This window comes from Strigops habroptila, chromosome 8 (genome assembly GCF_004027225.2).
Source record: "Strigops habroptila isolate Jane chromosome 8, bStrHab1.2.pri, whole genome shotgun sequence".
Classification (NCBI taxonomy): Eukaryota; Metazoa; Chordata; class Aves; order Psittaciformes; family Psittacidae; genus Strigops; species Strigops habroptila.
In genome coordinates, this window is record NC_044284.2 from 63,272,674 (window position 1) to 63,291,749 (window position 19,076).

Here is a 19,076-nt window from a genome sequence, read left to right on the forward strand (position 1 = left end):
TTTAATACACATGCTGAACATGGCATCAACACACAAAGTCATTCATCAGCTGTGGAAGGGTTTGGAAGATCACATCTTAAACCAGATTGAATCTGCCTTTTAATTCACATCGCAAAGAACAGTCCTCTTTCTGCTACACCAAAAGAACGTCCCACCGCTGAGCATGTGATGAAGCACTCACTGTACATGCTCTGCGAAGTGTCAGCCAAAGTCATCCCTATCTCTGTGTAACAGCCAAAACGTTCACCAGTGACTAGAGCTTAGGGAGACAGAGGTATTCAAGTGCCAGAGATTGCACACCTCCTTGATTCCCAGTTTTCACTGAGCTCAGCACTGCTTAAGAAGTCCCCTGAACGTGCCTGAGGTTGAAACACCACAACCCGGCCACTTAAAAACCCCTGAATACATTTCAAGCAGAAGCAAGTGCGATTCAAAGGCTGTGGTGGGCTCGGTGCATGATTTCTGTATGAGAAGACAGGACCGAGGAGTAGATCCTGCACCCAGAGCGTGGCCTCGGGCGGTGGAAAGAGGCGGGATCTGATCTCCAGGTAGTGAATATGATTTTTCTCTGAAAAGCATTTGCTCTGCTGGGGGGTGGAGGGCAGTTTGCATCCGTCGGAAGAGGTGACTTCCTGTGCCTGCCCCAGGAGGGTCGTGCTGGGCGTTCGGAGGTGCGATTCTAACGGAGGAGCAGCGGCACGCCCCGGAGTGACCGCGTCTGCTGCCCGTCATTTGCATTTGCCCCGGGTCCGCTGACAGCTCGGACCCCACTCCCTCCGGGGGTGCATCACCGGCGAGGCGAGGGGCCGGACGTCCACCGGTCGGAACGGTGTGAGACCCCGCCGGTCGGAACGGAGCCGGCGGGGGATCCCCAGCACAGTCCCCGGCGGTGGATGTCCGAGCCGCCCGTCGATTCGCTCCCGGGGCCGGCTTCCGGTGCCAGGCGGACAGTGCGGCGCGAATGGTGCGCGCAGCACCGCGGACACGGTGACCGCGCCCCCGCCGGGGCGGGACCGCAGCCATACCCGCAGCGGGACACCGCGAAGCAGGCTCCGCGCGGGGACCCGGGAGAGTTGAGGGATTCCACAGCACCCGCCCTGGGTCCCGGCGCAGACCGGCCTCTCGGCCCTCGCCGCGTCCTGATAGGAGAGCCGCGGCAAGCGCCGGAGCGCCCGGCCGCCGAGGACACCCAGCGCCGGCGGAGCGGGACTGGGGCAGCGGGGCAGCCTGCGGGTGGGGTGCAGATATCGCTCCGTGGGGAGCCGCCCGGCTGCTTCGCCCGCCCGGGGAGGTGGTGGGTCCCGCGGTACTTCCCCCTCAGCGGGGTCCCGGTCCCCGTCGGGCGGCCGGAGGAGCTGAAAACCCTCTGAGAGCCCGCGGCCCCGTCGGGCCCCCTCCTCCCGCCGCACACACGTTTCCATCCAACGGCCCCGCTCTCCTGCCAGAGCAGTGTTTATTCATCGCATAAACAAAAGTGAAAGGAATTAGGCGGGCAGATACGATAGCTCAAGGGAACCTTTCAGGCCCTTTTACCGTGCTCACGGAGAACAGGACATCCTTACAACTGAAAACAGGCAGCGAGCTTTGTAGCTTTGTATTTGTAAACAACCCACGATAGTTTCCATTTTGGGTTTGCCCTCCAGAACGTTAAGGGTAAAATGCTGGTTTACATAATATGATCGCTGCTTTAATTTCCTCCTTCCCTAACACTTTTCCTGGCTGAATGACGGCGAGACACAACCAGCACGGACGCTTAAAAAAGTCCACTTCTAGGTAAAGCGTTCGCCGCGATCTCAGGAGCACATCAGCTTACCCCGAACACGCACAGACTTCACCCACATAGTCTGTTCCTACTGCAGGGACCGAGCGGCTAAATAAGTGGATCTGAGTAAATGATGCGAAATTATTGCAGTTACACACTGGGGTGCCGAAATTACTCCTGAACTTTCTCCCGCAGTGCAAGGGCCAGTGCTCTAAAAAAGATGCAGGGCTGCATCCCACTAACCCCCTTCATGCTCTCTGCCCCCCGCCCCCCACCGGCCGCGGGGGTTTTCCTGTAGGGAAGAGAAAAACAAAAGGAAAAAGAAAAAGGCAAATCGCCTCAAGCTCTGGCTTGAGGATTGTGGTGCGGGAATGGCTGCTCGGGAATTCGGTTAGGAAATAGAAATTTTTCCCTTTGAGTGATCGGTCACTCACAATTAAGCAACACGGAGCTCCTCACTGGAACAGCCACCAAGAGAAGCCACATGCGCGCAGCTTTGGGAGATCCCGGACCCCTAAACCGGCGGCAGACAGCCTGGCCCACGGAAAGTGCGCTGCACTGATCTGGAAAACAAGTAATTGGTAAGAGACGGGTTCGTTTACTCCTCGTTAAACCAGCCCCGAATCTCGGAGTCGGGAGTAGCGCACACCCTGCCGCTTTTCCCAGCGCCTGGAGCCGGTGCGGATGCGGACTCACAGAGAGCGCTGGCGGGATCTCCTCGCCCGCCTTCCGCAGCCCACCGAGCCAGGACGCTGCAGTCCACAGCTGGAAAACCTCTGGATGCTGGCAGGTGTGCGAATACCACAGTACGCGTGAGAAGCTGCTGAGCCAGGGGCGGGGAGCCGAGGTCCGTCCCGCAGCGACTGCGGGACTCTGCTCTTCGCTTCGCGGCTCCTGCCAGACCGCTATTGGCCCCGCGGCTGCCCAAGAGGGAAGCAGAGGGTCGGGGCAGCCCCTCCCCTCCCCCCCGCCTCGCCCCAGCCCCTCTCGGGAGCGCGGAGGGACGCGAAGGCCCAGGAGCCGGAGGTGAGGCTGGGGAAGGCGAGGCGGGCACCGGGAACCAGCGGGGGGGTGAGGGTCCGGTTCCGGGGCCCCGCCACCCGCAAGCCCAAGACTTGTCCCGCCAGGATCACGGCGCCAGGCGCGTCGCGGAGCAGGCTCACGGGGCAGGGCACGGCGGAGGGAAGCCCCCGGGGCTGGGAGCGGCAGCCACGGCCGTGCCCGACGGGACCAGCTGGGGACCGTGGCCCGGCTCACCACGGCCCAGTACTCGTTTCCGTGTGCTCACCACGGTGCCGTTTTTAATTTCTCAGCAGATTGTGTTTTAACGGGAGACCAGTTTCGTTAGAGCAAGCTCCAGAGAGGAGCACCGGCCGCACGCACTCGCGGTGCGATCTCTGATGAAGCGTTCCACAAGCCAACACCCTCTCGTTAAAACAACCCTCACTGTCCGCGTTCACTCTTTCCTTCGTGCCGCGCCTTACTGTCAGATATTTGTCTATCCTATGTGCAAACTTATTAGCACTCCCACACACATACACACACACGTCCTCACATTACTTGCGAGGGAGAGGAATCACAACCAGAAGCAGTGTACCGTCTCTCCCACCCCTCTACCCCCTCAGAGGGTCCTGCGGGAGTCCCTTTCTCCCCTCCCAGCCTCGACAGAACTGGGCCGGGGTCTCCCTGCTCCCCGGCAGCTTCCCGTTCCCTCCCGTCTTTCTATGCCGAGAACCGCGGGGCGAGGAGTGGCGGGACCGGAGCAGCACCGGAGCCGCGCATTCCTCCAATGCCGCGGGGAGCCGCGGGGAGAGGAGAGACCGCAGAAATCGGGAACTCCCTAAAGCCTGAGTGTCTTCATGTCCTCAAAAAAAAAGATGCTGTGAACACTCACTAAAACATCGAGGGCGTGTAAGTGAAAGGACGAAATTCAGACCGGACGTTGGAAAGAGAGATGGTAAAAGCGCGCACGGGCGGAGCCCGGATAACCAAGCCCATCTTTCCACGTCCACCCTGCAAGTACTATCGCTATTCTGACCTCGTTTCGGGAATAACGCCTCTCTCCAACAAGCTCAGCAAAACCGCTCACCTCTAGTGAAACTGCCCCGGGCCGCGGCAGTGACCGGGCTCTGCCGCCTGACCAGCTCCGTGCACCCTCCGGACTAACCCCGCCTCAGAGCCGGTCTCCGAAGGGGTGAGCATCACGGACCGGCCTCCAGCACCGCTTATGAGCTACCGCTGCCCGCTCGCAGCCTCCGTGGGGAGCGACGCGCGGACCGCCGGGGTCGACTCCCGCTTTTCGAAACCGAAGGTGTTCGCACACCGACGGGGAGATATCTTACAGGAGTCTAACACGCACCCCGCCGTGCAGCGCGCACCGACACCCTCTTCGAGTTGACAGCGCAGAAAAAGAACCGACGACCAAGAAACTCGAAGCTGCAACGGCCTCATCGCACCCCGGGCTTACTGCGGGCTCTCCGCGGCGGGTCCGGTCCGTTCTCCCCCCGGCAGCCCCTTTCGGAACTCCCTCCTACCTTCCCCCCCGTGTGCTCGTTTTCCAACCGCCGACGGGGCAAGCGGTAACTCCCGTGTCGTACCTCGGTACTCACAGACGGGCGGTCGTGCCGGGGCCGTCCCGCGGGCTCCGTGCTGGACGCGGTGCCGGGCCGGGAGAGAGTGTCCCGGGGGGTGGTTACCTCGGGGCGCAGACCAACGGGGCGGGCGGGCCTGGGGTCTGCGGGACGTCGCGCCACGGGGCTGCTCCAGCCGCGCTGCCATCGAGGGAGAGGGGAAGGGACAAGACGTGGAGACGCCCAAAAGCCGCCTCCGGGCCAGCGCGGGAGCGGCGGGGTCCCGGGGACACTCGGTGCTTCGGCCGCAGCTCCGCTTCCCTCCGCGCCGGTCACACTGCTCTGAGCCTCGTCACGACCAAAAACCCCAAACCGCTGCTCGCCTCGCTGTAGCGGCGGCTGTTGGGGACATTAGGGCTAAATTTAAGGGGAATTCTGGCAGGGATTAGATCGGTTCTAGTGCTGGACAAACGGGGACATTCCGGATTTACCCGGGCTCGGCACCGCCACTCTTTCAGTTACAGTCTTGCGAGATCGTGTCCTGGGGTTTGAAAAGACAGTTCTTGGGGGAAAGAACACGGGGCTTCTCCTTTCACACCGCTTCCCAGCGGCAGAATTCCCTTTACCAAAGCTATCGCATCTCTTAGCGCGCGGCAAGTCTCTCCGCTTGCTGGGGCTCTGCAACACATCTCCCATCGATCGTCAGGCAGAGCTGAAACAAAGAGACGGGGGAAGATGAAAACACAACAAGCTTAATTAAAGCCACCTGGCTGGTTAAATACGTGCCGAGACGCAGACACCGCATTATTCGCCTCACCTGCGCCCGACAGGCTGCGGCTGCTTTGTTCTCCCAACATGTCTCGAGAGCATCAGCGGTGCTCGGGCTGAGTGGGGCTGCGGGGAAGGTTTGTAATGTGCTAAGCTCGGGACCGTCGATGGGCTTATTCCGTGCTTCGGAAGCTGCCAGCATCCGCTGTCCGCGGCGCGACCGAGGGCGCGGGAGTTGGCGAGCAACACCCGCGGTCCTGGGGCGTGAGCCTAGCCTCTCGCCGCTCAGGTGCTCCCGGTTTGGGGTAACGAGGGAGGTTTTATGGCGGGACCCGGGAGGTGCGGGCAGGAGTGGCAAGTTTAGGAGGTATGAATCTAAAGCTACAAGGAAACTCGGACTTTAGAGCTTTACATGATGGAAAAACCTTTTCCGTTAACACGTACTCTGCTTCCCGCCGGGTTAGAGTCCTCCACTAGCACAGCGCTGTAACGCGAGTCTGTGTTTGGGGGGAGCAGTGGCAGAGAATGAACGCAAACGGGGGGGGCCTTAAGGGGGTCCTCTGGGTTTTTTCGTTGCCGCCGCCCCCCCCCCCGCCCGAAGCCCGGCGCGGTCCCGCCGCGCCGGAAGGCGGGTTCAGCGCAGGAGGTGAGGCCAGAGCAGGCAGGTCCGCGCCGCCGGGCCCTCCCCCTTGAAAACAAAACTTTTTTCCGGCAGGCGCTGAGAGCAGAGCCCGGGCGTGGGGTCCCGGAGCCGCCGCGGGGCTGGTATGCTGTAGGGCCGTGCCATGTATTGGAAGAGTGACCCGATGTTCGTCTGCAGGCTGGAGGACAAGGACCTGCCCGCGCTCGGAGGCCCCGCGGAGAAGGTGCGTGGTGGCGGCGCGAGGCGAAAGCAGGGTCGGTGCCCGAGGTGGGGCGGCAGCCGCTTCGGTCGCTTGTCGGTTCCGGCGGCCCCGGCCCTGCGGAGAAGCGCCGGTTCCCACTGTGTCCCTTCCCGGCGGGGCCCCGCAGGTACCGGCGCGGGGCTCCCGCCTCGCCTGGGTGCTGAACTCGGTTTCCCGCAGGCGAGCCCCGCAGTGGCCGACGAGGACTCCTGCTCTTCCTCCGCCGCCCTCTCGCCCTCCTCCTCGCCGCAGTCCATGGCCTCGGGCTCCGGCTGCGCCCCCAGCAAGTGCGTGTGCAGTAGCTGTGGCCTGGAGATCGTGGACAAGTACCTGCTCAAGGTAAGCGCGGAGCGGGCGGCTCCGCCACCGTCTTCCGACGGACGTGACCCGGCGGCCCGGCCGCTCGCACGGCGCCGCCTGGCCCGGGAGCCCCGCGGACATTTGCCCGCTCCCGGTCCGAGCCGCCGGGGCTTACTACCCTCCCGGCCCGGAACGGCGCGTCCGTCGGCATGAGTGGGTCTGGCGGCGAACCCGGTCGCACGTTTGCCTGCGGGATTTGGGCTTTGGGGCAGAGCCAGGTCTCCGCTCACCCCTCAGGTAACGTTCTTTGGCACTGGGACTGTGTTTTCTTGACGTGCCCCAGGGGAGAGTGAGGAGAAAAGCCGTAGATCAGAGCAGGGATCGCTTCCCGGCCGTGTCTTAACGCTCCCGGTGAAGCGGTGGCGGCGCGATCCGTTTGGTATTAGCTAAAATAAACCCGACACTGTGATGTCCTGAAGCTCAGAGCAACAAAGTGACTCTCGAGAAACGTGGAAGTAAAAAGATGGTTTAGTAGTACCTGTGAAAAGGAAGCAAGCTATGTGACTGCAGCGTAGTTTTGCCAGCCTTAGCTGGCAAAAGATAAATTATCTTCGGGACTAAGATAATTTAAAACGAAATAAAACCATGTGACTTTAAACAGTATGTTAGTGTAGCTGCCAGAGGATTATTTTCCTGCTGTTCTACAGCCATTAAAATTATCCTGGATTGGATTTTTGCCGTCTCATTTTCAAAAGTGAGATTAGACAAAGTGCTGGAAGTCGCTTCGTTCCATTAGGTGCAGCCTTGAGTAAAGCTGTTGTATATCCTGCAAAGTGAAAGTCGTTAACACCGTTGAAAACATCCCAATGTTGTTACTAGACCATTTGCTTGGGGTGAGGAGGTCAAAGGAAGGCTTATGCAGGTTGGTGCTCACTTAAAACCGGGTGGGTGCAGGTGTGGGGTCCTGCTTGGTACCTCTTGGTCAATCCCAGCCGCCTCTGCAAGGAGTGGGTGCAGCGGGGCTCACCCCAGCTCCGTTCCAGCCCTGTTCACTCCTGTGACATGCCAGGAGCTCATTTACCCATCGTTGCTGTCTCCTGAGTGAGCAACTGCGAACATGTTGCTTGGAGCAAAAGACCTCTAAACGATTTAGCCTGAAGTCTGAAGTAGCTGTTACTGCTTTCTGCATGGGCAGAGGGGGAAAGGAGGCTGTGCTGGTGGTTTCCTGCTGACCATCAGAGTGCAAATTCCAACTTGGTAAATTAATTAGAGAGAATGCAGATGGCGATGTCAGAGGGGACAACTGATGTCCTGCTCTGCAGAATAGTGTCGGCCTTCGAAGGAGAGGCAGCGAGATGAGGTCTCTGTGCCTGGATGTTGTGTTGTGCTGCACTGGGGTTCCGGGCTTGCGGTCGGAGCCGCCGCATGGGGATGGGGAAACAGGGTCGGCCTGGCCGGTGCTGCTGCCCGGGGTTATCCTCGGGGCAGCCTCTCTGGGAGGATGGGTTTGGTGACAGCCGTGGTCAATAGTTTCACATTATACTGCAGTGTAAATCTGTCAGCACACGCGGAGATATTGCCAGAGAGGCAGAGCGTTGGGCAACTGCAAAACATAACGTTACAACCTGGAGAGTGACCGAAATGGGCGACTCCAGCGCGAGTGCTGGAGTCAATGCCGAGCTTTCGCTGTGATTTTTCTGGCAGGGCCTGATGAAAGGCACATCCTGGATTATCTCAAATCTGTTGCTTTGCCCCAGGCAATATATGGGCTGTTTGGTGTGAGACGAGAAATTGGCTCAGAAAATAAAAAAAATAAATCTGAACTTAGTCATTGTTTGGTTTAGAGAATTTGCAGCATGGAATTATCCAGAGGGTTGTTACTTAATTTCTGTGGTCACTGGGAGTCTCGGATTCTCAAATAATTTATTTAGTTGATGTGTGAAGCACAGCGTCTGCAGAACCAAGAGTTCTCTTTACAGAAAAGGAAAAATTAAAGTAAATGCACATAATTTATTTGCCAAAAAATTAAATGTGAGTTTTCAGGTCTGCTGATTCATGCTGCTTCCCAGGGCTCTGTCCAGTTTCATAGATATCAATGGTAAAAAAACTGTTGAACTTGCTATTAAAGCATCTGCTGGTATTTTGAGACTCTGGCTTCGTTTGCTCCCTTTGCTTTAACAGAAACGTGGCAAATGAAGACATGGCTTGTGGTGTGTTTCCCTTTGGCAGACTTACCCACATACACACACAGTCCCCTTCAATACTCATATTTTAAAGTTTCGCATCCCTCTGCAAAGTTTACTCTTCGTTGCACAGGGCTTTGACAGGCTGGGAAATAAAAGTATGTAAGTTTGCTGCCTTATTGAGCTCATGTGAGGCCAAGACTTGCTCTGTTACTCCAATGCTATGAGAACAGCATTGGGCACAAAATACCTACACAGAACTTGGATCTCTTGCTCTCTTATCTGGCACTTTTAATTGCAAAACCATGAAAGCTTATTCGGAAAACCTCCATCACATCAATTACCCTTCAATGCACAAGCTGTGCTATGGGAAAAATGCTTTGCATTGAAGAGAAATGTCCCGTGAATCGGGGCACATGTGATTTTTTTTTTTTTTCCCCAGCCTTGTTGGTACGGATGGAAAACCAGGTTCTGTGACGCTGAAACCCAAGGTTGTCAGCACCGAGCTGGAGAGGGATTGTTCTGTTTTTCAGGTGAATGACCTCTGCTGGCACGTGCGCTGCCTTTCCTGCAGTGTCTGCAGGACGTCCCTAGGAAGGCACACGAGCTGCTACATCAAAGATAAAGATATCTTCTGCAAACTCGACTATTTCAGGTATCTCGCACAGGAATATCATTTTACTCAGTAACACATTACACTTGCTCATTACTTTTTTGCTTTAGCTGCAACTAAAACACATGTTGAGGCTCTTTGGGTTGTATTTTCTAGGTTTATTTTCGGTAGTTAAACTGCCATCTCTTGCAGAGGGACTTGGGAGACACCGAGTCTGTCTAATGCAATGGCCTATGAAGTCTCCCCCTCTGCCCCTCCACTGTTATGCACAGCTACTGCATTTATACAGTCATCTACTTCTGTATGCATGAGGGGGCAGGGAAAAGGAGTTCATGTTATAGTAAGTTGTAAAGGTATTGTATGTGTGAAGAATCATTCTTTGGTAATGCTGACAGAAAATATGAGGCACAGTTGAGATGATGTTCTGTCTCGACTAGCACTTTGCTGGTATGAGGCTCAAGGTATCCTACGGAACTACAAAACCAACTCAGAATAAAATCCCATGATCTTTAACAGGAGCTTTCAGCAGTTGTATCTTTGTGATCTGTTTGATTTGGAACATGAGGCATTCTTCACAATTAAGGTCTAATCCTGTAAGGAAGGATAGTACTTATTTGTGTTGCATTGGAAGTACAAAAATCTTCGGTCCAGAAAGCAAAAAAAGTGCTGTTAATTTTGTTGTGATTGGTGGTACTGCCACAGGTCAAAGTGTTTATGGGATACTCACCTGTGTGGTGAAAGGATTGTGTTCAGCTGTTCAGTTTTGCCACTGAAGGAGAAGGAGGAGGCAGGCTGAATGCTGCCAACTCTGGAAAGGCAAAGAGAATCTTTGCAGATGCATAAGGACAAATTCTTATCTAAATCAACATCCCTTGGTGGATAGTTTCCTCTTCAAAGTGAAATATTCTACTGTAGTAATGTAAATCCTTGCAGATATTTGAATTTCTTTTAAAATCATAATGTGGTGGTAATTAAGGAAATAACTATGAAGACACAGGTTTTTCCCCCTTCTGCTGAAGGGGACTGAATGATTAGTGAGGGATGGTGTAGCTAAATATAACAATTCAGACTACCACTAGAGCAATGTGAAATGTACTTGAATAATTGGGAGACTTCTGAACACGGTGTCAGCTGTTTCCATCTCCCACTCACAGCTTTTAAAAGAGCAATTATAAAATTATAAAAGGAAGGGTGAAGAGTTGTAAATTCATGTAGAAGTTTATGATGATTCTATTTTCCTCTTTGGCTTATGAAAATATTAACTTCTGCAGTTCAGTATGGTCTTGCCTTACGCAATCAGATAAAAGTCATGGATTTACTTTTGCTTCCCAGGTAAGAACACAATTGCACTGTCCCCCATCCTCGTGGCCAGCCTGTCCGCTGTGGGTCTCAGCTGTGCTGCCACATCCTGGTCGCCCTCCCAGAGCATCTCTCCTGCCCGTGCAGTCGGTGTCTTTGCCCTCACACTGTGCTGGCCTCTGTTTTCCAGGCGGTACGGGACCCGCTGCTCCCGCTGCGGGAGGCACATCCACGCTACCGACTGGGTCCGCAGGGCTAAAGGGAATGTCTACCACTTGGCATGCTTTGCCTGCTTCTCCTGCAAGAGGCAGCTTTCTACAGGAGAGGAGTTCGCCTTGGTCGAGGAGAAAGTCCTGTGCAGAGTACATTACGACTGCATGTTGGACAACCTGAAAAGAGAAGTCGAAAATGGTAATATGCTGCTTTTGTTAAGGACTGTTTGTGGTTTAGTTTTAATTAAACTGTTGGGGTTCACTTCGTCTTCCTTATGAAGAGGTAATTACCTGCCTTTTCTGAGGCTGGAAGCGCAGGTTCTTGAATTAAAATAATGTGCAAGTTATTTGATGTTTTAATTTCTTTTTTTTTTTTTTTTTTAATTGTGTAACTTGTTTTCTGTCCTGAGGAAAAGAAAGCAAGAGTTTATCTATCTGATAAAGTACCATGCTGGATCTACTCCTTTCCTCACTTGGAAGGGAGTAATTTGGGCTGTAATGGGTAATGGTGCCAGACCAATTTAACTCTGAACAGAATATGGCTTTTTTAAAGCTGAAGTTCAGCTGGCCAAGTGCTGTCATTGCAGAACAGTCTGAGTCACAAATAACATTGTTTTGAACGTTTAGCAGACAGTGGTGTTTTCCTTTTAACACTCCAGGTAATGGTATTAGTGTGGAAGGAGCACTACTAACAGAACAAGATGTGAATCATCCAAAACCAGCAAAAAGAGCTCGGACCAGCTTCACAGCAGATCAGCTCCAGGTAGAGGCAGTGCTGAAGGCTTGCATAGCTCAGGTTTTTGCAGGACATAGGTGCTGAACTAATAGGAAATCAGATGCATATGGGGGGGAAGAAAAAACTTGCATGCTTTAAACTCTTTCATAAACTATCAAGACACAGCATGTTTCTGGAATTGTTTGTTAGCTTCAGCAGTTTAATATGAAATAGTTACTCTTCAAGATTTTTATTTCCCCAGGGGCAGCCAGTAATTCTGCAGAGTGGAAACAAAAAGGTGGTTCTGTTTTGATTGCTTGATGAAATCTATTTAATCAGGCATTTACGTGGCTACGTATAATACAGACAAAATATTTTTAGAATTCTATAATGTGAAAAGCCACACCGAAGGTGGGTTCTCTGTATGACCTCAAGACATTAACAGGGTGGAAGGTTGGATTTTGTTGTAATGCTCTGCTTTCAAGGCTTCTTGTCTTGTCACTCCCTTGGCAGGAGTTAGCTCTGGGCTGCCTTAGACATGAGTTATTCCACCCTCTGGATCACCACTTCACTTAAATGAGCTTTCTAGGGAAAACCACCATGACTAGAGCCAGCTCGCCACAAGACGGGTACTGGTGAGACCAGATTCAGAGGTTTCAGCCTGCTGTGGCAAGGAAGCTGTGTCTCTACCTAATCCTAGCTACACATCCCTGTTTTCAGCTTATAATACATCTGAATTTCTGGTCACATGTGGCTGCTACAGCATTTGTTTTCTACTGTCTCAGTTTGAGCTCTGTTTTGTTTGCCTGTCCTTCTGTTTGTGGTGAAAGCACTTGAGAAAAATTAAAGTCGAGGTGTGAGGCATGTCAGCAGTGCTGTATTACACGGCATGTGGCTGTTCAAAGCTTGCTTTGCTATTTCAGCCATGACTGGAGACAGAATTATTGCAAACAAGTGTGTTGGCAATAATCTGCAAGGGTTCTGGACATCAAGCTTGAACTTCTGCAAAGGCGAACTTTCTTTTCCAGCAGTAGCTGAAGGGGAGATAGGCAAAGTCATCAGCATAGGATCCATATTCAGAGCTTCTTCCCATTTGCAGTCAATCAAAATTCCATGTTCCCTGCCTTTTCCTGTTTTTTAAATAGATTGTGACCTACTTCATCAGGTGTTTGAGTTCTCAAGTCCTCTTGTTATTTAATGACACTTGCTATCTGCTCAGTGCATCTGTCTGTACCTGACCTTGATGCTCGTATAAGACCAGCAAGGGAAGCATCGGAAGGATAAGTGACTGTCAGGGTGGCAGCAGGCAGTAACACACCTCGTGAAGTACTTGCACCAAAGGATGTCCATGTTTTTTGATGTCTTTGTATGGAACAGTAGGGAAGTAAATAGTTTTGGTGTTTCTAAATGGAGAGAAGTAGTCAGAATCTTCAAAGAGGCAGCCAGGCAAAATTTGCAGGCTATTGAGAGTCAAAATCCAGAAATGAGAAGCTACCGTTTACTGAGCTGCTGAAGATAACCTTCAGAAACCCATGGGGCCTTATTTCCTTAAACAAAGTTACCTCTCCCAGGCTCTGAAACTGTTCAGGGTGAGGCCAAGGTGACATCTACTGCCAAAAAAAAAGAAAATTATTCATATCCTAATGCCAAATGTTGACAGCAGCTTTCTGTGAAAAATGAGTGCAACTGAGCAGCTACATAGTGCAGGGCAGGCAAGGGGGAGCCGCTGTGTTCCTTGGGTTGGTTAAAGGTGAATGAGGCACAAGCAACTTCCAAGTCCACCCTCTGTGCAGCTGGAAAGAGAGTTAAGTTGCTTGTATAACACAAGATGCAGGTAGTGACTGACAAGTTCAGAGAGGTGAATCAAAATCCCTTCCTTCCTTGTGCTGTGGTCTGCTGCTATAGACATTATCAGGGATGTTCAAATTGCTCTGCAGTGAATTTTCTCTCAGTCCTTTTAATGCCACCCTCACTGAGCACCCCCTGCATGTTTTACTACTGCCACGCAGAATTTACTCCATTACCGGTAAAGGCTGCAGCTCAGTTGAGCATAATAAGGGGTTGGGCAGATTTTCTATTTTTTTTTTTTTTTTTTTTCTTCCTTAATGTATTTGGGACTGTCGGGGACTAGTGATTACACGCAAGGAGTAGGACCTTGGTCTGAGAGCAGTCCCTAATGCTGCTCTCAGGACTGCGCACGCAAACCTGCCGTCTCTTATCTTGCTGTTTCAGGTTATGCAAGCACAGTTTGCTCAGGACAACAATCCAGATGCACAAACACTCCAGAAACTGGCAGAAAGAACAGGCTTGAGCAGGCGTGTTATACAGGTAACTGTGCTAAGACACTGAATGACAAAGGCTGGTACTCATTCTTTGGAAATGCTTAATAACAACTTCCTCTCTGTAGTTACTCTAAGATGGAAAAAGACCTAATCTGGCAGTTTTCACATAACTTTGGACAACATCCTTAATCAGGAATAGGTCTAGAATAAACATGTGAATTTGGAAAACTTCCTGTGTTCCTCTTGCATGTTGCATAGAGGATTAATAATCTTCCAGGAAGAAACTTCTCAGCCTAAATGGTGAAGAAGACCACTAAGGTCTTCTGAATACAGATTTTTTACTTTAATAGTCTGTTCTTCAGAGCTGCAGTCTTAGAAAATGGCACTCAGCAGCAAGTGAGTATCGAGTGACCTGTCCTAGAAAGCAAAGTTAAAATATATACCCATGCCATCTAAACCAGGGGGAAAGACAAACTTTGAATCTTTGCTTGACAATGCCTCTCAGCAAACACTATATGCATGCTCTTTAATCATATATATGAATTTTTATATTATATAAATTATATATTTATATGCTTATACAAAAATAAGTTTGCAGTCCCTTTGGCTCGTTCTAGCCTGGAAGACTGACAGTTTTGCTGCCAGAAACAAGGTATGTGGCAGCAAAAAAAGGAATCCTGCACACTTTCCAATGTGAAGAGGAAAGCGCATCCTGTGAAAAGCCACTGCATGGTCAGCCATGCTGAGGGACGATGCTAGCTATGCCTCATGCAGCCCTGCACTGTGCCTGCCCTTCGGGGGTGCTGGTCACTGCTGGAGCTTCCCTGGTTTGACCACACTTGTTTGAGAAACTGTGCAGGCTTTGAATGGATGCTTCTTCATTTGGACTGTCAGTATTATGTCAAAGACCTGATTAACTAACAGAGTTCAGCTGAAGTTAGAACTCTGGTGGTTTTATTATGCTAATGTTGAAACAGAATGCAATCTGTCAACACTATGTAAATTTTTCCCCCTTTTCAGGTGTGGTTTCAAAATTGCAGAGCACGCCATAAGAAACACGTTAGTCCCAATCATTCATCTACTGCTCCCGTCACAGCAGTTCAGCCCTCCAGGCTGTCTCCACCCATGTTAGAAGAAATGGCGTATTCTGCGTACGTACCCCAGGATGGGACGATGCTAACTGCTCTACACAGCTATATGGATGGTAGGTACAACAACTTCACATGCCCAAGTGAAATCATTATTGACTGTAGCAAGAACAGTTTATCAGGTACTGATTAAGGAAACTTAAAGGATTTTTAATTCCTAGTATGTCCCTGCCCATGGCAGGGGGTTGGAACCGGATGATCTTTAAGGTCTCTTCCAACCAAAATCGTTCTATGATTCTGTATCTTATTATTACTTGTTATCTACACCTCATTAAGAAGTGTGCCTCTTCGAGCAGTGGCCCTTCACTATAAGAGCAGAGATGAAGACCTGGGTGCGAAGACCACTTCTTGAGTTTCCTCCAGTCTATGAATATTAGTAATAAGAAACCAAACACTTCTTTTAAGCATCCATGCCAGGTTTTTAATAATAGGTAATTTTAAGACCACCCACTCCCTGGCTCTTACCCCAAGGACTGTAGGTACACTCAATCCAGCAACTTCACCAAAAAATTTGGCTTCCCTCACAGTGACACATGGGGAGGGGGGAGCACAGAGGTCAAAAGTATGTTTCAGTCATTGCGTGTCTTTATGGCCCAGCAAGTCAAAAGCTTTGGCTCATGTTTGTGATTAGGAGGGACTGTAAAGGTTTGGGGAGAACTGGGCTCTGAGCTGCATGTGTGGCCTGAGCTTATTTCCCTCCAGAGCAGGGGAGTAAGGTGGGCTGTGGGTGGATGCTGGGCTGGGACAGAGAGAGCACGCTGCATGCTTGGGACCAGAGGACTGTTTCTGCCCAATGAGAATTACTTGCTCATGATCTTTTTGTACCTCCCCTGAAGCTGACCAGTAAATATTTCTGGTTTTGTAGCTCATTCTCCGACAGCTCTTGGACTCCAGCCTCTGCTACCCCACTCAATGACACAACTGCCACTAAGTCACACCTAACTCCTTTCTGTCAGGGATATAAGCTATTAAGGGTGTAACCTTAAGTCATTTATTGAGTATTAAAAATATCATTGGAAAGATATTAATGTTAACTTTTTATTTAACATCTAAAGCATTTTCAAGATCAGTTTTGCTGCCCAGGTATGTAAGTATATTTAGCCTGCAAGACACTTTTATGGATTCTGCATAAATAACTATTACATTGTTTACAAGCCTTATTCAACACCTTTTTGTATTGTCTGGAAGTAGTCCACTCTAGTTATGTGTGTGTTAATTTATTTGTCATCAAAAGAGCACTTTGCCTAAAAGAAAGGACTGACAATTGTGCAAAATGTTTACAATTCTCTGTGAAATTGTAGTTTATCATTAGTTCGTATCTGTAAGTTATTGCTGAAAGTATTACCTGTATTTGAGTTGTAACAGCCTCTATGTTAAAGCTTATTTCTGTGAGTTTACAAAAATAAATTTTGGTTGCAAATATTTTCCAAATGAACTGAATAAAGTTTCTGCTGTAGCATGCCAAGCAAGAGTGGTGCTGTGTGTCCATGGCTTCACCAGGATCCTCTGTAAGTGCTGAACTCGAATCTCCTGGTTTAAGAGAAGGTCCCTGGTATGCTTTAGGTGCATTTTCTGTCTCAATGGACTTTAAAAATCCTCTTTTTTTTTTTTTTTTTAAATGGGCTTAGATGGGTCTTGAAACACCCCCAAACAGACACATCTTTAAAGTAAGTATACAGAAAACAGTGCTGCTGCTGCGGGTGTGCAGCTGTAGGGTAAGGGAAATGGTGGATGTATAGGATAGATGTATATAGGACATTTAACTGTGGTTCAAGTCAGCAAGTGGAGAACCTGAACTCATGTCTGCTTTAATGTTTTGAATTTTTACTATTTCAGCTTCTGTTTTCTTCAGTGTTTTTCTCCTGTGTATGTAATATGCAATGCTTGCAGAGAGTCTGCATTTGTAAAGTAAATTCTAGTTCAGTATTTGAACTGACCTGTGTCAAACTGCATATGAACAGACTGGAATTCAGCCAAGTGCACGAGAGTCTACTGTGTTTTAAATATTAATGTGCTAAGACTTACTTGCAAAGCATGCTTTGATACACTGATTCGAAGGACAAAGGCTAGTGCATACTGGCAATTCAACTGATTTTTGTCTTCACAGACTAGTTTCCTTCAAGGATTTAAGACTGGCAGATCACATCTGCACACCTAAACTTTACTTGCATCAGAAGGAAACCGTTTTTTGAAGGTGTGTGTGTCCACGTCCTATTTTGCTCTCCTAACTATGAGTTAGTGACTCTATTCTGTGAAATTTTTAACTGTCCTGGTCAAACCATTTCAATGCGGAAAAGGTAGTAGTCTCCCTGCCACCATAGAAAGATGATGGCTTTTGAGAGCATAACTTCAAGCTCTGAATTATTCAAGTTCCATAACTTAAATGTTGGCACTGTTTCAAGTGCTGCTCACAGATGTCTGAGCTAATCTGAGTTAGCAAAAGCAATCTGTTTGCACCGACACAGTGGTTTGTCTAGGCTGATATTATCCTGCCACAGTTGTTTCACAGAACAGCACAGACAGGGTGTTGTGGAACTCGACTGACTTTACATTTTATTCTAATGTACATAAGTTCTTAGTGCAATACTCTGTGTGGGATGCTGGATCCAGAATGTTTTCAGTACCTAAGCTAGCTCCATACAGCTGCAGGATACAAAACTGCATGTGTATCAGCAGACAGACTGGTTTTTGTTCATTTTTTGGGTCTGTTATGCAAGTAGGACAACATTACTGCTGAAGTTTTACCACTTAAATGCTAAATAATGCTGATTTAGATCTGAACATAACTTGGCAATTTAAAATGCAACCTGCCTTATGTCAAGTCCCTTTTAAAGAAAAGTGATTATTCACTCTGAGGGACTAAGCAGCTTCAAGTTGTCTGAAACAAAGTAAGTCTGGGCTTATTTATGGAAACCCTCTTCTGTTCAGTTCCACAATCAGTGCAGGATTAAGGTAAATGGGGAGCAATTTTCCCGTTTCCCTATGAAAACAGGAAGCAGGAGAATTCACTTGCTACTATGAACGACTGAGTAGCTATTTGTAAGCATAGAGTAGAAAATAGGAAGCTCTGTCGGAGGACCTGGACTTGTCAGTCTTCCCTTTGAGAATGTCACAGCTGTGCCACTGCCTGACTTCAGCTGTCTTGTAGCTGGTGTGGGGCTGACAAAGCCCATGGAGAACTGAGCACAGCTTCAGTCTGCAGCTCTCAGCTGAGCCTCTTGCTGGAGCCTGACTTGCAAGTTTGAACACTTGGGGTTTTTTTCTCCCAGTTTTGTGTTTGTGACTTTGCTGCTGAACTCTTATGACACTAGAGCCATCCTTACTACTGTTTAAAGCTTAGCTCAGATACTGCAGTGCTGAGGAAATGAGTGGGCTCTCTTCACAGAAAGAGAATGCAGCTATAGCTCCAGCAGGAATATGTAGTATGCTCAGTCAGAACCTTTTAGACTGCACAGGTTCAATTTCAAATTGATGTATGAAATTAGTGCATGAAGTAATTCATCTTAACATCTTGATTAAGGGATCTTGAACAGAGAAAGATATGGAGCTCTGCCTAGTGCTCTGTAGATGCCTTTGCAGAGAACTTTGTAATACGTTCTCTGATCCCAAAGTACTGTGAGAAGGCTGGCTATCAACTTCCACTCCTCTTCCCCTTACTTCCCTGACCTAACGAATGCAAATTGGGGTTGGCTCATGAAATCATAGAATAGGTTGGAAAGGACCTTAAGACCACCTAGTTCCAAGCCCCCTGCCATGGGCAGGGACACCTCGCACTAAACCATGTCACCCAAGGACCTGTTCAGCCAGGCCTTGAACACCGCCAGGGATGGAGCATTCACAACTTCCTTGGGCTAGTACATCAATTTCCAAAGTGAAGAAACATTCTATTCCTGCAGCATGTTCAAGATCTTTTAGAAATATTTCTAACTCTGCAATTAAATGTAGAATTGTAAATGTTCTGAATGTGGATGTTCTGGAATCTCAGCTATTCACTGGAAATAGTGCTTTGTGTTCATATAATGATAAATCTGAAATGTACATGAGCATTCTCCAGTCTGCTTTTCACCCCAAGGCACCATGGAATATCTTAGCTACTGCTGGTGGAGATGTCTGACTAATCTGTTCTGAAATGTCTCCAACAGTACAGATTTTTACAGACACTGCAGGAAATTTGGCATTTTCTTAGGAAAACAAACAAACAAGCAAAACCCCAACAAAAGCAAAGCCCTTTTCACTGCCAAACATCCGATTCAGCCAGTTCTTTGTACCAAGTCAGAGTTTCTAAATGTCTAATCGTTTTCATTTTCTTTGTCCATCTTCTTGAAGCATGAAACTCAGTT

General features: G+C 49.6%; 1 protein-coding gene across 4 annotated transcripts; it reads left to right on the forward strand.

Moving 5' to 3' along the window:
• Nucleotides 1-214: 214 nt before the first annotated feature.
• LHX8 (LIM homeobox 8) lies at nucleotides 215-16,205 on the forward strand. Of its 4 annotated transcripts, none has more exons than XM_030494408.1 (9): nucleotides 215-548; nucleotides 5,816-5,966; nucleotides 6,165-6,323; nucleotides 9,001-9,122; nucleotides 10,570-10,790; nucleotides 11,251-11,354; nucleotides 13,539-13,634; nucleotides 14,609-14,792; nucleotides 15,602-16,205. In XM_030494408.1, exons 2-9 carry the CDS (start codon nucleotides 5,886-5,888, stop codon nucleotides 15,676-15,678), a joined length of 1,044 nt encoding a protein of 347 aa, XP_030350268.1. In that variant the 5' UTR covers nucleotides 215-548; nucleotides 5,816-5,885; the 3' UTR covers nucleotides 15,679-16,205. The 4 variants fall into 4 exon arrangements, with proteins under 4 accessions (XP_030350268.1, XP_030350266.1, XP_030350263.1 ...); XM_030494406.1 differs by lacking the exon at nucleotides 215-548 and adding an exon at nucleotides 1,292-2,343; XM_030494403.1 differs by lacking the exon at nucleotides 215-548 and adding an exon at nucleotides 3,025-5,237.
• The last annotated feature ends 2,871 nt before the right edge of the window (nucleotides 16,206-19,076 follow it).

Bases quoted from the DNA above. Each gene is read 5' to 3' on its own strand.
- LHX8 (XM_030494408.1), top strand. From the start codon at position 5,886: ATGTATTGGAAGAGTGACCCGATGTTCGTCTGCAGGCTGGAGGACAAG. The intron at 6,324-9,000 runs GTAAGCGCGGAG...TCTGTTTTTCAG, and splicing joins TGGACAAGTACCTGCTCAAG to GTGAATGACCTCTGCTGGCA. The intron at 13,635-14,608 runs GTAACTGTGCTA...CCCCCTTTTCAG, and splicing joins TGAGCAGGCGTGTTATACAG to GTGTGGTTTCAAAATTGCAG.